At 40.5% G+C, this 18,701-nt stretch overlaps 2 protein-coding genes across 3 annotated transcripts in view; one reads left to right on the top strand and one right to left on the bottom strand.

The window, feature by feature from the left end:
- HSPA13 (heat shock protein family A (Hsp70) member 13) overlaps positions 1-5,808 on the top strand; it is a 46,097-nt gene extending 40,289 nt beyond the window's left edge. The window contains exons 6-7 of the transcript XR_007775125.1: positions 4,850-4,997; positions 5,668-5,808. The gene's annotated coding sequence lies outside the window, so the exon portion shown is untranslated. The remainder of the gene's footprint in view (positions 1-4,849; positions 4,998-5,667) is intronic.
- Positions 1-18,701, bottom strand: part of LOC127052762 (multidrug resistance-associated protein 1-like) — a 60,808-nt gene that overhangs the window by 23,673 nt on the left and 18,434 nt on the right. For both annotated transcript variants that reach the window (XR_007774886.1, XM_050956743.1), the window contains exons 4-13: positions 18,199-18,356; positions 14,015-14,192; positions 12,790-13,044; positions 10,169-10,234; positions 8,679-8,816; positions 8,058-8,204; positions 5,854-5,938; positions 5,659-5,725; positions 4,354-4,480; positions 2,498-2,674 (exon numbers count right to left, since the gene is read on the bottom strand). Coding sequence is in view for 1 of the 2 variants with exons in the window: in XM_050956743.1 (XP_050812700.1) it covers positions 2,498-2,674; positions 4,354-4,480; positions 5,659-5,725; positions 5,854-5,938; positions 8,058-8,204; positions 8,679-8,816; positions 10,169-10,234; positions 12,790-13,044; positions 14,015-14,192; positions 18,199-18,356 (1,398 nt within the window). In the remaining variant the exon portion in view is untranslated. The remainder of the gene's footprint in view (positions 1-2,497; positions 2,675-4,353; positions 4,481-5,658; positions 5,726-5,853; positions 5,939-8,057; positions 8,205-8,678; positions 8,817-10,168; positions 10,235-12,789; positions 13,045-14,014; positions 14,193-18,198; positions 18,357-18,701) is intronic.

The raw sequence follows: 18,701 nt of genomic DNA, 5'->3' as shown, positions 1-18,701 counted from the left end.
TGAGGTCAGAACATGTAGGGATAAAGTGAGGAAGGCTAAAAGCCACATTGAACTGGAACTTGCAAAGGGAATCAAAACCAATAGTAAAAGGTTCTACAGCCACATAAATAAGAAGAAAACAAAGAAAGAAGAAGTGGGGCCGCTATACACTGAGGATGGAATGGAGGTTAAGGATAACCTAGGCATGGCCCAACATCTAAACAAGTACTTTGCCTCAGTTTTTAATAAGACTAGTGAGGAACCTTGCGATGATGGAGGGATGATAAACGGGAATGTGGATATGGAAGTGGATATTACCGCAACTGAGGTAGAGGCCGTACTTGAACAACTCGATGGGACAAAGTCGGAGGGCCCGGACAATCTCCATCCGAGGATATTAAAGGAACTGGCGCGGGAAATTGCGAGCCCGTTAGCGAGAATTTTTAAGCAATCGATAAACTCGGGGGTTGTGCCGTATGACTGGAGGATTGCTAATGTAGTCCCTATTTTTAAGAAAGGGAATAAGAGTGATCCGGGTAATTATAGGCCTGTTAGCTTGACGTCTGTAGTATGTAAGGTCTTGGAAAAAATTTTAAGGGAGAACGTAGTTAAGGACATAGAGGTCAATGGTAATTGTGACGAATTGCAACACGGATTTACTAAAGGTAGATCGTGCCAAACCAATCTGATCTCCTTCTTTGAGAAGGTGACGGATTACTTAGATAAAGGAAATGCGGTAGATATAATTTACCTAGATTTCAGTAAGGCGTTCGACACGGTTCCGCACAGGGAGCTGTTAGTTAAATTGGAAAAGATGGGAGTGAATATGAAAGTTGTAAGGTGGATAAGGAACTGGTTAAAGGGGAGACTCCAGAGGGTCGTATTGAAAGGTGAACTGTCGGGCTGGAAGGAGGTCACCAGTGGAGTCCCTCAAGGATCGGTTTTGGGACTGATCTTATTTAACCTTTTTATTACTGACCTTGGCACAAAGAGCAGGAATGTGCTAATAAAGTTTGCGGATGACACGAAGCTGGGGGGTATTGCTAACACGGAGAAGGACAGGGATACTATTCAGGAAGATCTGAACCACCTTGTAAACTGGAGTAATAGAAATAGGATGAAATACAACAGTGAAAAGTGCAAGGTCATGCATTTAGGAATTAATAATAAGAATTTTGGATATACGTTGGGGGCGCATCAGTTGGAAGCGACGGAGGAGGAGAAGGACCTTGGGGTACTGGTTGATAGCAGGATGACTATGAGTCGACAATGTGATACGGCTGTTAAAAAAGCAAATGCGATTTTGGAATGCATCAGGCGGGGTATTTCCTGCAAGGATAAGGAGGTGTTAGTACCGTTATATAAGGCATTGGTGAGACCCCATCTGGAATACTGTGTGCAGTTCTGGTGTCCCATGTTCAAGAAGGATGAATTCAAACTGGAACAGGTTCAGAGACGGGCTACAAGGATGATCCGAGGAATGGAAAAACTGCCTTATGAAAGGAGACTCAAAGAGCTTGGCTTGTTTAGCCTGGCCAAAAGAAGGCTGAGGGGGGATATGCTCGCTCTATATAAATATATCAAAGGGGTTAACGTTAGGGAGGGAGAGGAATTATTTAAGTTTAGTACTAATGTAGGCACGAGGACGAATGGGTATAAACTGGATATTAGGAAGTTTAGACTTGAAATTAGACGAAGGTTTCTGACCATTAGGGGAGTGAAGTTCTGGAATAGCCTTCCGAGGGAAGTAGTAGGGGCAAAAGACTTTCCTGGCTTTAAGACAAAGCTTGATAAGTATATGGAGGGGATGTTATGATAGGATTGTTAATTTGGGCAATTGATCTTGAATTACCACCAGACAGGTCTGCTCAATGGTCTGCGGGGAGATGTTGGATGCGATGGGTACTGAGTTGCTGCAGAGAATTCCTTCTTGGGTGCTAGCTGGTGACTCTTGCCCACATGCTCAGGGTTTAGCTGATCGCCATATTTGGGGTCGGGAAGGAATTTTCCTCCAGGGCGGATTGGCAGGTGCCCTGGAGGTTTTTCGCCTTCCCCTGCAGCGTGGGGCATGGGTCGCTTGCTGGTGGTTTCTCTGCAGCTTGAGGTCTTCAAACCATTTTTGAGGATTTCAATAACTCAGTCCTGGGATAGGGGTTGTTATAAAAATGGATGGGTGGGGTTCTGTGGCCTGCCTTGTGCAGGAGGTCAGACTAGATGATCAGATTGGTCCCTTCTGACCTATGAGTCTATGAGTCTATGAATTAATCCTCCCCCAATGTGTGGCGATAGCTATGTTGGCAGGAGAAGCTCTCCTGCCAATGTAGTGCTGTGCACACTAATGCTTATGCTGGCATAACTTATGTCACTCATGGGGGTGGTATATTCACACCACTAAGCGACATAAGTTTTGCTGACATAAATGAAGTGTAGACATAGCCTTAGCAAACTAAATGCATTTGGAAGATATTGTGAACTAGAGCTCAGCTGAGTGACTGCATGTGATGTTTCAAGTTCTTACCCTTTCTCCAATCTCTGTTTGATCCCCGTTTGGTAACTGCTCCAAATCTGGTGGTAGAGCGCAGGCTTCCAAAACCCTCTCATAATATGGCCTGTTCAGACCTGAGCCAAAGAGAATATTTTTTTGCAAAATGGAATTCTGAATCCAGGCCTGCTGGGAAACATAAGCCACTGAACCCTAATAAAGAGAAAAGGCAAAATACTCTCATTTGGACAGTTCTACATGTGGTAGGATAGAATTGTAAGAACATCTGCTGTTCAAATTATATTTCAAAGTAAAGTCATTGGTTATTACTTCTAAATATTAGCATAATCAAACTGTTAAAATTCTAAAAAGTCCAGTGTTCCAGACCAAGCTGTTGAAGATACTGGCTGAAATACTGTGCATGTTATGAGCGCATGTGCACACTATACTCTGTCACCCTTACATGCATTGAGTAAAATCTTACTCATTGAGTGGCCTCACTGAGAGCCATTGGACTTCTTGCATACTAAGTACTCAGTAAACATAAAGGTAGCAAAACTGGACCGGTACTTAGTATGTGGCAAATACTGGAAGATTATGTTTTGGTTTAATTTGCACTTTTTAAATAAAACCAGTTTTGAAGCATTGCTCAATTGGAATAACAAGGTGAAGTACTGCTTAATTGTGGACACTCCTGTGGTTAGTTACACAGTGTCTTTATGTATCACTGATGATCTAGCTGGATAAAAATGTCAACTACTAGAAACTAACATGGTTTTATGGGACAGGAGTGATGATTTTAAGAGCTCCTGAGTATATGATCATAGTGGATCCTTCTGACTTAAATGCATAAATCTATGAAAATCTATTAATTTTATTAAGAAATATGATGAGATTAATTGACATCATCCTCCACCCAATGAATCCATACTAACTCTTCAGTAGCATACTCTATATAGTTCCCTGTCCCAAAGAGGGCACCCCCCCTTTTTTGTTGTTTTTTTTATTTCCACTAAAATGTACTAAATTTATTCGCTTACTGTATATTAGCAAGAGACTTCAGACTCCTCTTATTTAAACATTAGTGAAAGGCAACATGATGTAATGGATTTACATAGGAATGGAAGAAAAGGACTCCCAAATTCTAATCTTACTCCAAAGTGACTCAAACTCAGGAGTTACCTGACAACTTGGCACTTATCTGTATTATGGTGATTGATTAATCTATTTACAGTGTTTGGAATTATAAGTATTATTATTAGTGTGGGCTATGCTGAGAGGTTATCTTTCTGCATAGCTATTTTAGCCTAATATAAGCCTCTTTAAATTCTATTTTATTGTGATGGGCACTTGGACACTTCCCTCACTCTGTTCAACCACAGAAAAAGTTTATGCCAAGGGAGCTGTTATCATTGAGAGGGGCAGAATGAACTTCCTTCCATCTCTGCCCACAATTCACTTTCCCCAATTTAAATGGTTTCTCTCCTTTCTATGTGTAAGCCACTGTGAAAGGGCTGACTGTCTCCTGCAAAACTATATCATTGCTCCAAATGAGTTATGGTTGTATCACTCTTCTAAACCAGCCTCTGTAGGATGTGTAGGCTTGATGCATGACCTTAATCCTAAGGATTTTTGCAATGAATAATTATAGATTTACTAAAAATGAAGACTAAACCATATTAGTTTTAGTGTAGGTGGCTGCGAATCAGTTAACTTGACAAGCAACATGAATGCCACCCAGTCATTTTTTCAAAGGATCCAATGGTCAGCATACTAAAAGAAATGCGTCCATTGTCAATATATTTTTTTATATTCCCAAATAAACCATCTTCTGTAAAACAGTCATATTGTAATAGTGTAACTGCAGAGACAAGAAATAAAATCAACTTTACTTTTCTTTGGACTGTTCCTTCAAACTTGTTCATTTCTCCAAGAATAGCAGAAAGGAGAGATGATTTTCCAGATCCAACCTGCCCCACAACAGCAACTAAAGAGCCTTCCGGGATCTTCATGTTCAAACTGGAAACATTTAGGAAGACAAACAACAGTTATCCTCTATAAACACTGTATAGAGTAGAATCTTCTTTAGTGGACACTAAACGGTAAAAATACAGCCTACTCCACTGTGATTGAGGAGGTGAATATTTCAGTTTGGATACCTGTAACTAGAGCATACTCTGGAGCCCTGAAAAGCTATGTCCGTAAGGAGACTGTAGCATCTCTCTGAGTGTTAAAAAGTCACCGTACATTATCAGTTGCAGAATCGAGGCAACAGTGCAGTAGGAAACTAACGCATAGTACAAGATTAACATAAGAGACCATGTAAGTTCCAAAAGGAAAGCAAAAACACCCTGTTTGATTTATAACTATTTTCACAAATGCTTTCAGGGGGCTCAGTGGTCCAGCTCGTGCAGCTACACAGAGGTACTGGGCCATCTTGTGCCTTCACGTCCCTGTTCTGGCTACCTGCATCACGAGTAACAATGCGGTAGAAGAAGCAGGATCTGTAAGGGCTCCACGTTCAGTCCCTGTGCAGGTGAGTGAATGGAGACAGAGCAGAATCTTAGCCTCCCTCTTAGCCCTACACACCTGGTCACATAGCAGTGCCAGCGTCTCAGGAAGCATGCGCTGTTCTGAGTTTATTCTATTTCCTGAGTAGTGAGGAGATGGGGAATACTGTGGTCTGGGGAGTCAGTCTCCTACCTTGCTATTCTGGGACATCACAACATGCTGCACCTTGCACTAGGCAGACTGTAATGTCATCATCTAGCCCAGGGGTCGGCAACCTCTGGCATGTGGTTCGCAAGGGTAAGCACCTTAGTGGGCTGGGCCAGTCTGTTTACCTGCCGCGTCAGCAGGTTCAGCCAATTGCAGCTTCCACTGTCTGCGGTTCGCCGTCCCAGGCCAATGGGGGTGGTGGGAAGCCGCGCCCAGCACACCCCTCGCCCGCGCCACTTCCCGCTGCCCCCATTGGCCTGGGACGGTGAACTGCGGCCAGTGGAAGCCGTGATCAGCCGAACCTGCTGCGTCGGCAGATAAACAAACTGGCCCGGCTCGCCAAGGTGCTTAGCCTGGTGAGCCGCATACCAGAGGTTGACGACCCCTGATCTAGCCATGTAAACTCAGCCCAGCAGAATGTGATGCCTGTACAGATTCTTGTTTAAAGTAACTTCACAAACCTAAGACTTGATTCTTACTTATTTAAGATTGAAGGTCCAGTCTTCTCCCATCGGAAAGAAGCACCAATAAATCCCACAGCATGATCTGTTGCAAGAAAGAGAAATCAACAATAAGTTACAGAGGCAGCCTCTCAGTTGATATTGCCGGCTAATCAACTTGTTATTGCAGACACTGAATAACAACAACAACAACAACAATAAAATCCTGCTTACTTCCACTGTAGTTTGTCTCGATGTCTTGAGGGTCAAGGTCTTCAGAATACAGAAAATCCTCTAAACGACTCAGAGAAACCTTTGTCTGTAGAATGCACAAACATTTATGCTATTTGAGTTTTTAAGCAATTCCTCATATATTCACCGATAAAAAAGCATGTCTATTAATTTATTTTGAGATGGGCAACGAAGTTCTTGGCACTAAATAGAAAATGTTTTCCTTATGTACATTCATAAAGGTAGCTGAAGATTTAGGCCAGTGGTCCTCAAACTGTGGGGCGCATCCCTGTAGGGAGGCATGGAGGAATGTTCCAGGGGGCATGGCGGGGCCTGGGCCAGCCCCCAGAGGGAACAGGGAGGGAGGGCCACCCAGCCCTGCTCTGCCCCTGTATCTGCTCCAGCCCCACTCCCAGCCCTGGCCTCATGCCCAACCTCAGCCCCAGTTGCAGCCCCAGCCCTGACCCCAGCCAGGGCTCCATTCCCAGACCTACCCCAGCTGCGGCCCCAGCCTTGGCCCCCTTACTCCTATCCATGTTCCCTCGCCCAAGCTGTGGCTCCATTCCCGGCTCCAGCGGGAACATGGACATGTAGAGGAAAATTTACAGAGGGTCTTTAGATCTTTGGTCAAGGTAGCAGGCCTGAAGTATTAGTTGAGCTTGTTTGTGTGCGTAAGAAGCATGAAGGGGCAAAGTGGAAAGTCCCCAAAGACAATTAGCCATAGCCAAGCCTGTTAAATATAACCACAATGGAAGCATTAGAAAAGTCAAACCACAAAAGAACTAGATTGGGAATAACAATAACAGGAAAAAGCCAAATAAGGGAGATCATTGTTTCTTTTCGCTTTTGACTTGCATTAAATTTTGCAATGTATTCCAAATACGGTAATTAATACAGAAGTATGTGTAATTTGTCTGTGGTTTTAAGCTTTAAAAGGCTTGCATGTTCCTTGAATTGAGGGGGGGGGGACAGCTACTGAGAGCTATTACCCCCCTGCGCTTGTAATCAATAAAGGAGCCTCAGGCTAATCTGATCCAAACTCAGCGTGTGGTCAATTTTCCACAACAGGGGCAAGGAGAGGCGCAACCCTGAAAAGTTTGGAGACCACTGGTTTAGGCTAACAGCAGAATTCATTCAAACACCACACCCTGTTAGACAACATTGATGCTCATGTCTCAATGAGAAGTAGGCTCTGCTGTCTCATAAAGGTTATGTCTTCACTGAGGACAAAAAAAAAAAAGGGTGCTTTAGCTATTATTCTACTGGAAAAACATAGTGGAGCCAATGCACTTTAGTTTTATTTAAGGTAAATTAAGCAAAGTCAACCACAGTTGGGGTATAGTGCTGACCTGCTAGCTACCTTGTGGCAAACACTATGAGTGACTTGTTTCCATGCTCATTAGTTATCTTGCTGTTTAAAAAACACCTCTGTGTCAGTGGAGACAAAGTCTGAGACAGGTTGTTTGTAGATTAGCTCTCTGGAAGAGAGAGAGAAGATTTAGCGTATAAACTGAGCAGTCCTAAGGCAGCAGTCAAGCTGGGAGAGACTGAGCTCAATTTTGTTATAATACTGCTAATTTCTAGGTTAATAAAACCAAACCCCAGGTCGAGTTCTGATTCAGCATAGTTTGTTGCCCACATCTGACAACAGGATGTAGAGAGGGCATCTGTTTACAATGGCCTTGCCACTTTACAAGAAACTGAGCTACATACAGAAACAGTAGATAGAGCACAAGTAGAAATAGGAACAGTACTCATGCCACCTGCTGGTCATTCCTTATTATAAGTTAACATACTTCAAAAGAGAATAGACAGGCAAGTCGCATCTTAGGTGCATTTAACATGCGCAAATTCTGCTTTGCGCTGTCGGCAAAAACAGGGGAAAAAAAGAAAAATAACAATATAAAAACTGCATCTGTACCCAGCTCAGTGGGTGTTTCACTATACGCGGTTTTCACTTTATGCGCTAAACGCAGAACGGAACCCCCATGTAAGATGAGACTTGCCTGTACTCTGAAACTCCCTCCAACACCAGTGCCTCTCCCGCCCCACAAAGACATGAAAATTTCAACAAAATAAAACTAGAAATAATCAGGTGGTTTAACCTTCATCTAAAAATAGATTAAACCACATGACACTGGAGATTAATAAAGGGCCATAAATGTCATCCTTTTTTGACACCTATTAATATTTGGTTTAGGTTTTACCTGGGCTACGGCAGAGATCACTGTTGGCAAATCAAACAAAGGCAGTCGCAAAATATTAAACAAAGAGATAGATGTAAAAACTTTAGTTGCAGTTAGGACATTCTCTCCATCCAACAGAAAATAGACTCCAAATGTAGCCAACGAGACCTTTAAAAAAAAAAGGGGGGGGGAGGAGATGGTGATTATTTTTCCATTACTTGTCCCGTCCTGCTTAGTTTTACTTTTCAATGATTCCTGCTACAGAAACAGGATGGTACCAATTAAGAGCTGGATGTTGACTACAGCTTAAAGCAAACTGAAACATAAACTGTACTACTATTTATGAATTAAAACATGAATGACTGTTTACATTACAGAAGGGGGGTCTTCTGATTAAGACACTGGACTGGACTCAGGAGATCTGGATTTCATTCCCAGCTCTGCCACAGGTTTCCTGTATGACTTTGCACAAGTCACAATCTCTCTATGCCTCAATTCCCCTATGTAAAATGGATATTATAACAATACTTCCTGACCTCACAGAGATATTGTGGTGATAAATTAATTAATGGTTTTGAGACTCTCAGATACTCCGGAAGAGTGATAGCTACCTACAAAAATGGATATTGTTAAGTAACACACCATAAAAGGAATACAGGCTAAAGTTAGCATGGAGAAAGTTGTCAGGTACCCAGACGACTTCAGAACATCTATTTCATGTTCTCGAATTTCCACAACCTTCTTCTGATATGAAGGTTCCCATGCATAAAGTTTAAGAATCTAAATACAAATAAACAGAAAATTACATCTTAGTAAATCAACAGCAGTGATCATGATTGTTAAAATGAGTTTAAATTCCAAAAATTTATCTGCAAATGCTGAACAATACAAAAGTGTAAATATCCAACACTTGTTTTTCCAGTGGATAGCTTCTACAAATAAAATATTGTCCAAGCAAGACTCAATATAACCCAAAATGAGATTCGTTATGAAGAATGCTATAGTGTAGTCACCTTGAGCTCTATACATTTCACTGTGCCCCTGTTTTGGTGGATTACTTATTATTCCAGGTTACTACTATCAGCATTCATCCCCTATACATTTTAATTTATTAAATTTATCCACAGAGATGCCACCATCTGACTTCATTGTAAACCTCTTCTTTCACTTACTGATGTGGGAAAGTATCAGTATGGAAAGCCACACACTTATTTCATGTTCCTGGTGCACAGCATGTAAGACTAATCATCTCCAGGTGATGTGCCCAGACAATATTTTTATTTAATAAGGAAGTAAATTTAAAGTGTGGCCAAAGGACTCCTAAGGACACCTGAAAACATCCTTTACTATTATCCAGAACACCAGACAGGGGAATTACATATACAAGTAGGGCCTGACCCTTTAGCTATGTGAGTAGTTTAATCGAAGCAAGTGTGCCCACAGAATCCGGAAAGAAACTCTTGGGATCCATCTACATGAAAGATACTATATAAAGTGGTAAAAGAACACAAAATGCTGAAGAGAGGAAAGGTCTCGGGCTTTGTATTGGCAAATAGCTGCCAGTCCATCATACTAGCATTTTCATGATGAAAATATTCTCTACCTTACTTGCAACCAAGAAGTAACATCTTAAGGAGTATTATATACATTTTATAGCAGCACCTATGTCTATGGTTAGAAATCCACAAACTTCAGAAAAATGTAGAATTAACTGTGAATAATTTGAAGTACTGGCTATATTGAAAAATTGAAAAAGCACAAATGACAAATTGATTTTCAGAAACAAGAACAAATTTGAAAGACTCAATATTGTTCTTCAAGAAAAGTGAAGTTTTAGTGAAGATTTCCAACCATCTAATGACAAACTATCTGTGCTGATTAAAATATAAAACAAAAGAACATGATCAAAATATCATGAATAATCTATATTTTATAATCACATCTTATATTAATAATGCTTTAAAATTCACTTTAAGTAGTTATATAACAGAACATATTTTCCCCTAAATTCTTCCTTCCTTCCTTCCTTCCTATCAGCTAAAAGGTTCAGTGACAAAACCCTAGTTTTCTGAATAACATAGTCTCTCATCTTATTAGGCAGAACAATGAAACTCATTAGCTGCTTGTATTACCTTTATTCCATGCAAGATTTCATTTAGTAGCTTAACTCGTTGATCTGTATTCTTCATTTGGCTTTTCTAGTTTAAAAAGGAGAGAGCAATGCTTACAATTTTTTTAAAAACATTAGAGATTCAAACATACTTTGTGTACTTCAGACAGTGAACACTGTTACTACTCGATTATTAGGCCTTTTTTTTTTTAAATATGGGCTCCTATTACCGCCTGTCCCAATTTTTCACACTTGCTATCTGGTCATCCTACTTATACTGTACACCTTACATTGTCAAATGTGCTTCACATTCAGTATCTGACATGTATTATACCCAATCAAATAATCCATTATATGATAAAAGGATTGGTATGTCCTCTCTAATAGCACTTTTTCTTTAAAAAAAATCATCTTGATATTTTGTAATACTTCCTGCAGCATGATTACAGTAATAACTGCATTTCTTAGATTCTAATTAAAAGCTTCATAATTAGAGTTTCAGTTCTCAGTGTTCTAGAATTACAAAATAGATTAATCTTAAAAATTCTTAAACATCTAAACTATGATTTATTAAAAAAATTGTGATGTTGATTCCTTAAAGTCTTGAATAGATTATTCACCATATTTTTCCATGGAGTAGTAACCATTTACCAATTAATCTTACTTTAATAGTCACTCACAAGGAATCAAACCTTGCTCACCTACCACATGTAAGTAGTCCCAAAAAACTGATGAAACTATTTTTGTGACAAAAGCAAACAGAATTTGGCCCTGTCTGATTTGTGAGATGTGAAGGAGTACTTAGGTTAAAGAGCATATTTTGAAAAATAAATTCCTTTCCTCTGTTACTGATAACATCTTTGATTAGTAAAAACTGAATTTTTAAAAAAACCTCTTCTTACTATTTATGCTATATTTAATTGTGTATTTCACTCAACTTGCACAATGAAAACATGCTAGTCAGTTTCTCTTAGCATCTTTCACTCTCTGGTTATTAGGATACTTAGGCAGAGAACACTTTGGGTTTTCTCCCTCACCTTTCTCCTTCTTCCTTCAAATGACTGACAAGATCTGTATGGTGAGGGGAACTTTTGTGTAAGAATCTGCCCTCCTCCTTCCTCCTGGTGGAGCTCAGCTGCTTCTGTGGCACTGTTTTCATAGACACATAGGCCAGACCTCTCCAGTGGTCCATGGCCCTCACTGCATGAGCAGCTGGAAACAGGGTATGCTGGGGAATACAAATAACTTCCCTTATAGCCCTGTAAAGTTTCTTTGGAAAAGATAATAGTTTGCGCTGTTTTTATTCTTTCTGTGGAGCATGGGCAGCTGTGGCCAGGGGAAGTCCATGATAAAACTGTGCCAAAGGAGATTTGGTATCAGGGAGCCAGAGAGAGGGATTCTGGAGGTTAGGATGTGTGGAGGCAAGATTCACAGTGGGTCGTGCAGCCTATTCTGAGTATTGGGGGACTAATCTGCCCACCCCCACACACACCTCAATGGGATGGTGTGAGTCAGAGCATGAAGGTGAAATCTCTTTGAGAGGATCCTTACAAAGATCTCTTTCCCTCCTGCACCTTTTACTACAGACCATGGCCAGATCATTTTATCTCTGCTGAGGAAGGTCACTTATTCCACTTCCCAACCCCTACTTTAATTAATTATAGTAATCATGGAAAGGTTTGTAAAAGCTTTTTTGTTAATTAAACCTAGATTTAGGGCCTAAATCAACTGTGTATTATTAATTAAAATATATTGACTTACTGGCACACTCACTTCTGTGACTAACTCTTGACAGTATTTCACACTGTAAGCAGAGTGTCTGGTTTGTGGTGTTTATCTTTAGGCATATGATTTTTTTTAAGACCTGCTCTTTACTGACAGAAGTGAGGGCATGTAACACCTAGGTCAACATCCTATGCTCCTGGGGATTAACTCCCAAAAACATATGGGCTACCTGTCCTATTTTCTTTTCCTTCTTTACCCCTAAAGAAAACTGCAAACAGGGAATAGAAAGACTTAGGCCCAAATCAGTTGCTGACTCAATAGCGCTTCGGATGACTAGATAGCAAATGTGAAAAATCAGGAAAGGGTGTAGGGGGAAATAGCTGCCTATATAAGACAAAGCCCTGAATATCAGGACTATCCCTATAAATTCGGGACATCTGATCACCCTATTTAGCATTCCACATAGGTGCAGCAGTTGTAGGATTTGGGCCTTTGGATTTTTGACTTCCATTTTATTTGATAATAAAGCTCCTGAAAACACACCTTACTATTTTGTTGGTATTTTAGTCAGTTTTGACCTAAAACCAGAAATCCTAACTATTGCCCCAAATTTGCCAACAATGAGTTGAATAGGATGACTTGTGTGTAAAGTTAAGCACATGCATAAGTGTTTGTAGGATCAGGGCCTATAACACTTCTACAGATAAACAAAATTACTTCTCTTCATTGTTTTTTGTTTATAGATAAAGTTTAGTACCTAAATATTGATTGATTAGATATTGAAAGCTTCCCCTCCAACGAAGAGAGCTGTGACTTTGGTTATTTTGTGCCTCCATTAGTTTTACACTCATGTTTAAAAAAATCAGCTCTTCATTGTAACACCACAATTTTGCCAGTAATTACATTTAGATTTCTTACCCTCAGCTGTTTTACTTTTGCGGCAACAAAAGCATTTATAGGTATAACCAAAACAAGCACTGCAACACCTGCTAGCACTGATGGGCCCAGTTCTTGCCAGAGAAAGACAATAGCCATCAGGATCTGAAAAGGCGCTGACCATAGAAGGTTGAGGTTTATGGTCAGTTCCATAAGTTGCTGGGCATCTGCTGACATCAAATTAACAATTTCACCAGTTGTATATTTTCTCCGTGAAGAATTAGCTAAGCTTAAAGCCTGCAACAGCAGCAAGAAACCAAAGCGTACGGTTACAAAATGAAGTAAATTAAAAAGAAAGCATCTTTGCCTCATTTGCTGTGCACTACAGTACAGTAAATACTTTGTAGCTCACAAACTCCACATATACTAGCTATAGAGATAACATCTCTCTCTCCAGCTTTGATAGCACCTAAGTTTCCTTTCCCTGGTTGAGACAGGGCCCACTATATGTTTTACTACAATCTGGTATTAGCTATGCACACATTTGCAGAGTTCACCTAAAACATCAGGTGAAAGTTATTTAAAAAAACCACAATAGTTCCTAAACTATTGTGCATACTGCAATTTTCAGAGTAGCACTGTTGTGCCAAATCAAACCCAATTTTCACAAAAATGCTAAAGATCTCAACTTTCTCCTCTAGAGAGGAGATTTCCTGGTCAAAATTTCAGCTTTCTGCTCCCACCACTTCAATGCTAGAGCAATTTAAGGAAAGGTTGCGTAAGTAGTTCTTATTTTTAAAAAAGGGCTAGGGATGGAGGGGAATTCAGCCTTCTTTTTGCTCAAAAATGGATGCATCATTTTTGTTCAAACTTAACACCACATACATGCACAGCCCTCCGCCTTTACACACAGACCAAAGCTGGAAAATTTCAGGTTAGAAAAAAAAAGTTTCAGAGAACAGTAAACAAGTGAACAAGGGGGTAGCTCCCAATCTCGCAACCTGCCCTGCCCTGGCAGACCCCTATATCTTTACGCATTCTGTACTGAGGCAGAGCTTCCCCCGTTTAGTTGTAGGATGGGACTCTTAGAATGGAAACATGAAATATTAACTTCAGCCGTTGCTAGTGTTCCAGTTATAGTTCAGGCATCTTTATTAATATTCTCATCAATCTACAACATCTTTGTTTTTGTAGCACTTCTATCTTTCAAAACTGAGACATTTGCCCTTTTTAGAGGTTAGGGGGTAATGTCAGGAGAAGTGGTTACCTTTTTATATATCAGGCCAACAGCAGCAGTCTTAATTTTGACAGCAGTGAGCATATTGAAACGCTGGTATAACTGATGGACAAGTGTCTGCAAGACAACCACGACAAGAAGAGCAATGGCATAGCCGTATCCCTTCCAGTATAAATCAGAGTGATTTTCAAACAAAGTTATCATTTCCCTGCGAATGAAGGAATACAAAGTTTTAAAATCTGTGAATTAATCAACAATATGCATCTGGCAAACGGGTTCAGTAAAACTGATATATTTACAATCTATGTAGTTATTATATCCACTTTGCACAGGTCGAAATGCGTCTAAAAGGTGCAAGACAGTGGAGAACTAGGATACTCAAAATGGAGGGTGGATGGAAGAGCATTCATCTGTGTGCTGCTGTGCTACCTGTGAAACAATTCTCAAATGCTTTTTCACGGAGAGGGACATTGCTGCTGATTTCACTGGTTACGGAGCACAAATACAGGGTGGTTAAAAAAAATCTACCTTTTTTTGTTAGAAATATAGAATAAAAAAAAAATCAGTATTTGCCAAATGGAAAAGGATAAAAAAAATCAGAAGTCAAAATTAAGTTTTGTTACTAGCTTGAAAACAGACTACTACTAACAAGTGAGTGTAATAAACAATACAGAGCAGTGTTTCCCAAACTTGTTCCGCCACTTGTGTAGGGAAAGCCCCTGGCAGGTCGGGCTGGTTTGTTTACCTGCTGCGTCTGCAGGTCCGGCCGATCGTGGCTCCATCGGCCCGCGCCGCTTTCAGCAGCTCCCATTGGCCTGGAGCAGCGAACCACAGGCAGTGGGAGCTGTGATTGGCCAGACCTGCGGATGCAGCAGGTTAACAAACTGGCCTGGACCACCAGGGGGCTTACCCTACATAAGCGGCGGAACAAGTTTGGGAAACACTAATATAGAGTAACTGACGGTGTCATTCTAACATTTCCTTTCAGACAATCACAGATACAGCTCTCAGCCAGGTTAATTTTTAGCACAAATTGTTCCATAGCTGAGGGTGGCAGCCGCAACAGTCTAAAGGTTAACACTAATCACTTATGTTCATAAATTCTCTGATAACCAACCAGGTGAACAACTGTGTTAAACACCTTCCCTTTGATGATAAAAATCACTTCCTTCTCTCCCATGGCAGAGTCATTTTCAGTCTTCAATTAAACCTAAATTGTAGTTATTATATCACAAAACTTCCATGCTTTTGTGACTGAGATGTAGGTTTTTCTTATTTGTTCAGCTGCTCCAGCAAACAAGAAAAATCTACATCTAAGCAACAAAAGCATGGAAGTTCAGAGTTTTGACTCTGAATTTAAGCTAACACTTAATATGTACCTTTTGAGTTACTCTGAGCATCAGTCTTCAATTAGCTTTGCACCTCATTTGTTTTTAGTTCTTGATTCAGATTCTAAATTTTGAAATTCTTAAACACAGATTGCACAGTTGGGCTTCCTTTTGCATTTGTCACAGTTCCTGGGCTAACCACCCCTCTGATTCCTCTCTAAGTACACTCCCTCTCAGTTCTCAGGCCCCTGGCAGTTGCCTGTTTCTTCGGATGAATCACACAGTTCTCCCACTCTCAGACCAGGCACTGCACTGCAGTTCCCTGTGTATCAACTATGATTACCTTAGGGTTGCCACCCTGGTAATATTTAAAAACCAAACACTCCAGCAAGAGTTTCAGAACCTCCCCTGCTCTGCCTCTTCCCCTGAGACCCCACCCCTACTCTGCCTCTTCCCCCAAAGCCCCACCCCTGCCCCACCTATTGCCCCAAGCTCCTGCCCCGACTCTTCCCCTGATGCCCCACCCTGTCCACTCCTCTTTCCCCCTCCCCCAGTCACTCGCTGCTTTTCCCCTCCTACCCCCTGCCACCCGGGTCAGAAGGGACTCGCCTGTGAAGCCAGGGCTGGGAGCTGCAGCTGCCTGATACAGGTAGGGGGCGGCCCCAGCTGAGTAGGGGCTGGCGCAAGTGATGACCCAGTGCAACCCCACCTCCCCTACCTGCAGTAACTGGACTTTGGGTGTCCGGTCAGTAGATGTGACCGGATACCGTCAGGTCCCCTTTTCTACCAGACTTTCCAGTCGAAAGCCGGACACATGGCCACCCTAGATTGCCTCAGCAGGTCTGATGTACGTCCAGACCCTACAATTCTGTTCCTTCCAAGAATAATGACAGTTGTGATCATATAGTTTTTTTAAAGCAGAGTATTAATTATTAGAGCAATAGATTTCTCTCTGAAATGTAATGGTCAAAAAAACAAAACAAAACAAAAAAAGGCTACACTCTTGCCTGTCTGTTCCTAAGGCTTAGCATTCCATGGATATGGGGAAAGATCCAACTCTTTCAGATTTATCCTCAAAGTCGCTCTTACTGTCAGCCTGTCTCCCCTTGGGCAGCACCTGAAAATTAACCACTCACTTCCTCTCCAGAGAAGGACTTTATAACCGGTTTGCAGTTTGTTGGAAATAGGACACAGGATCCTCGAGGGTAACACTTTGCCCCATTGTGTTTCAAGTGCCTGGATGTTCTTGTCTGGACAGCCATTGTATTGCCTTCATGCACAGACCCCACTGAATTTTAACATTTTAGGCATACGATAAACATTCCATTACCTCCAATGTAAGTTAAATCACTTCTGACATTCAGGAAATTCTAATAAATCCATGCTAGTTACACAGTAACTTTACCTCACTGCCCAGGTCACATACAGCATTCATAAACTTGCTCCATCTCAGTATTCTTAGACCATTACACAGCAGTTTCATGACTGTCACAGGATTTTCACTTCAAGCATTTTTTTAAAAAGTTACCAGTCACTTCATAACACAACTGGGTATATAACCTGAATTATGAAATTTTAAAAATATAATTTCTTAGCTTGAACAAATACATTATTAGGGAGCATTTATAGTAAATCATGCTAAGCAGTAAAGTATTGTTCATGGAGTAATTGCTATACAGTGTATCTGCTCTGATTAAGTCATATGGGGTTGTTTACACAGCTGACCTGAAATCTACTTCAGAGTCAAGATCTTAGGAGACATCCTTGTTTGAGGAAAGGCTGATGAGCCTCCTTTCAATACATGACACACTAAGCTGCTACGTTCGGTAAGTACATTTTAAAAACATACTTTGGTGACTAAAATGTCTCCTTCATTTCCTCTTCCTCCCCACAATCCTCTGCATTTTCTTTTATTTTTAATAAGACATGTACTCATTTTCTATAATACAATAATCCTTCAGAGATACAGGTTGACAGCCCTGAGTGCAGGGGGGAAATTTGGCTAACTCCATGAGCCACTCTCTTTTCTGGTGGTTTCTATCTTGTGTTCCTAGGAAAGGAAACCTTTGCCCCACCTCTCAGGAGATGAGCCACTTCGAGTGTATTTGTATTTCCTTACTTTCTTCCTTGTCGTGCTGTATGGAAAAGGATACTTTGCACCGTGATTTTTTTCTTTTTTAAAGCTCCTGTAACTCAAGCTTCCCCCCAACACACACACACACACACTTTTAAATATTTCATTGTTTTCTTTAATACAGTAATAACACTTGATATTTCAATATCAATAGCGACATAGATTTGAGTGTCATCATATTCAGCCATGTAACACCGCAAAGAGAGAAATGCATCTCTGCTGTCAATAGGGTTCATAATTCATAACTAATCCACATTTTTTTCACCTTATTAGCTCCTGTACTATGATATTATATCAATGCAGGGCAGGAAGGAGCTCCCTAATTGGTATTTATTGACAGAATGCTATTTAGTTCTATAGATGTAATAAACAATCAGCCAAATATTTAAGAAAATATGCATGAAGGAAATTACAAATTCAAGCTAGAACTGTCAAACGGTGACTATCAATATTTGCATTTCAATAACTTCATGGGAATGGCTATGTAAAATCTGCTAGGACATGGGCTGAATGGAATTCAGTCAGGGACTCATTTCTTAATGACCTTTTCTTAATGACCTCACATCTCAGCCTGTAAATATCAGAAGTATCTTTTGTTTATGTTGGTCACAAACTGGCATTAAAACATTCTTAGAGAAAGTTTGTTAATCCCTCAAAAATCTTATAAAAATATGTAACGTGGATAATTTTAAGTTACCGAACCATTTCCTCTAATAAACACAAAATGGAACACATTAAAAAAAAAAACTTACTTCATTATCTGTGGACTCATGAAGGCCAGAATATCAGCTGCAACTTTCAGAATGGCAACTTTAATCAATAAAAATCTAAATGTTTGCCATAGAGGGTAAAGCAGAGATGGTTTCTGGAAACTTGCTTTCTCTGATATCACCCCTTTGTCACAAGGAGCCTGCCAATTTACAAGAGACACAAAATTAAGACGAAGATTTTAACTCAAAAACGCAGTATCACCCTGGAGCAATGGGCACACGTATGGTCCTGTGGAACATACTTCTTTCAACTCAGTGAGGGGGAAGGGTAGAAATATTTCTGTGCAAAAATAATTTAGACTATCTAGTAATCCTTTACAAAAGGGGAATAAAGTTTCTACAATCATCTTTCAGTATCACAAAAAGGCAATTTATTACCATGGGTAGGCCTTCAACAGAAAAAGTCTTCCTCAAAAATGAGAGTTGGAATGTACAAACATTTGTTAGACGTGTTGGAGGAAGCCTTTTGTACTGTATATAGATCC

The sequence above is a fragment of the Gopherus flavomarginatus genome, chromosome 1 (genome assembly GCF_025201925.1).
Source record: "Gopherus flavomarginatus isolate rGopFla2 chromosome 1, rGopFla2.mat.asm, whole genome shotgun sequence".
NCBI classification, from domain to species: Eukaryota; Metazoa; Chordata; order Testudines; family Testudinidae; genus Gopherus; species Gopherus flavomarginatus.
Note: the sequence above shows the minus strand (reverse complement) of the source record. Positions and strands in the feature narration are given on the sequence as shown.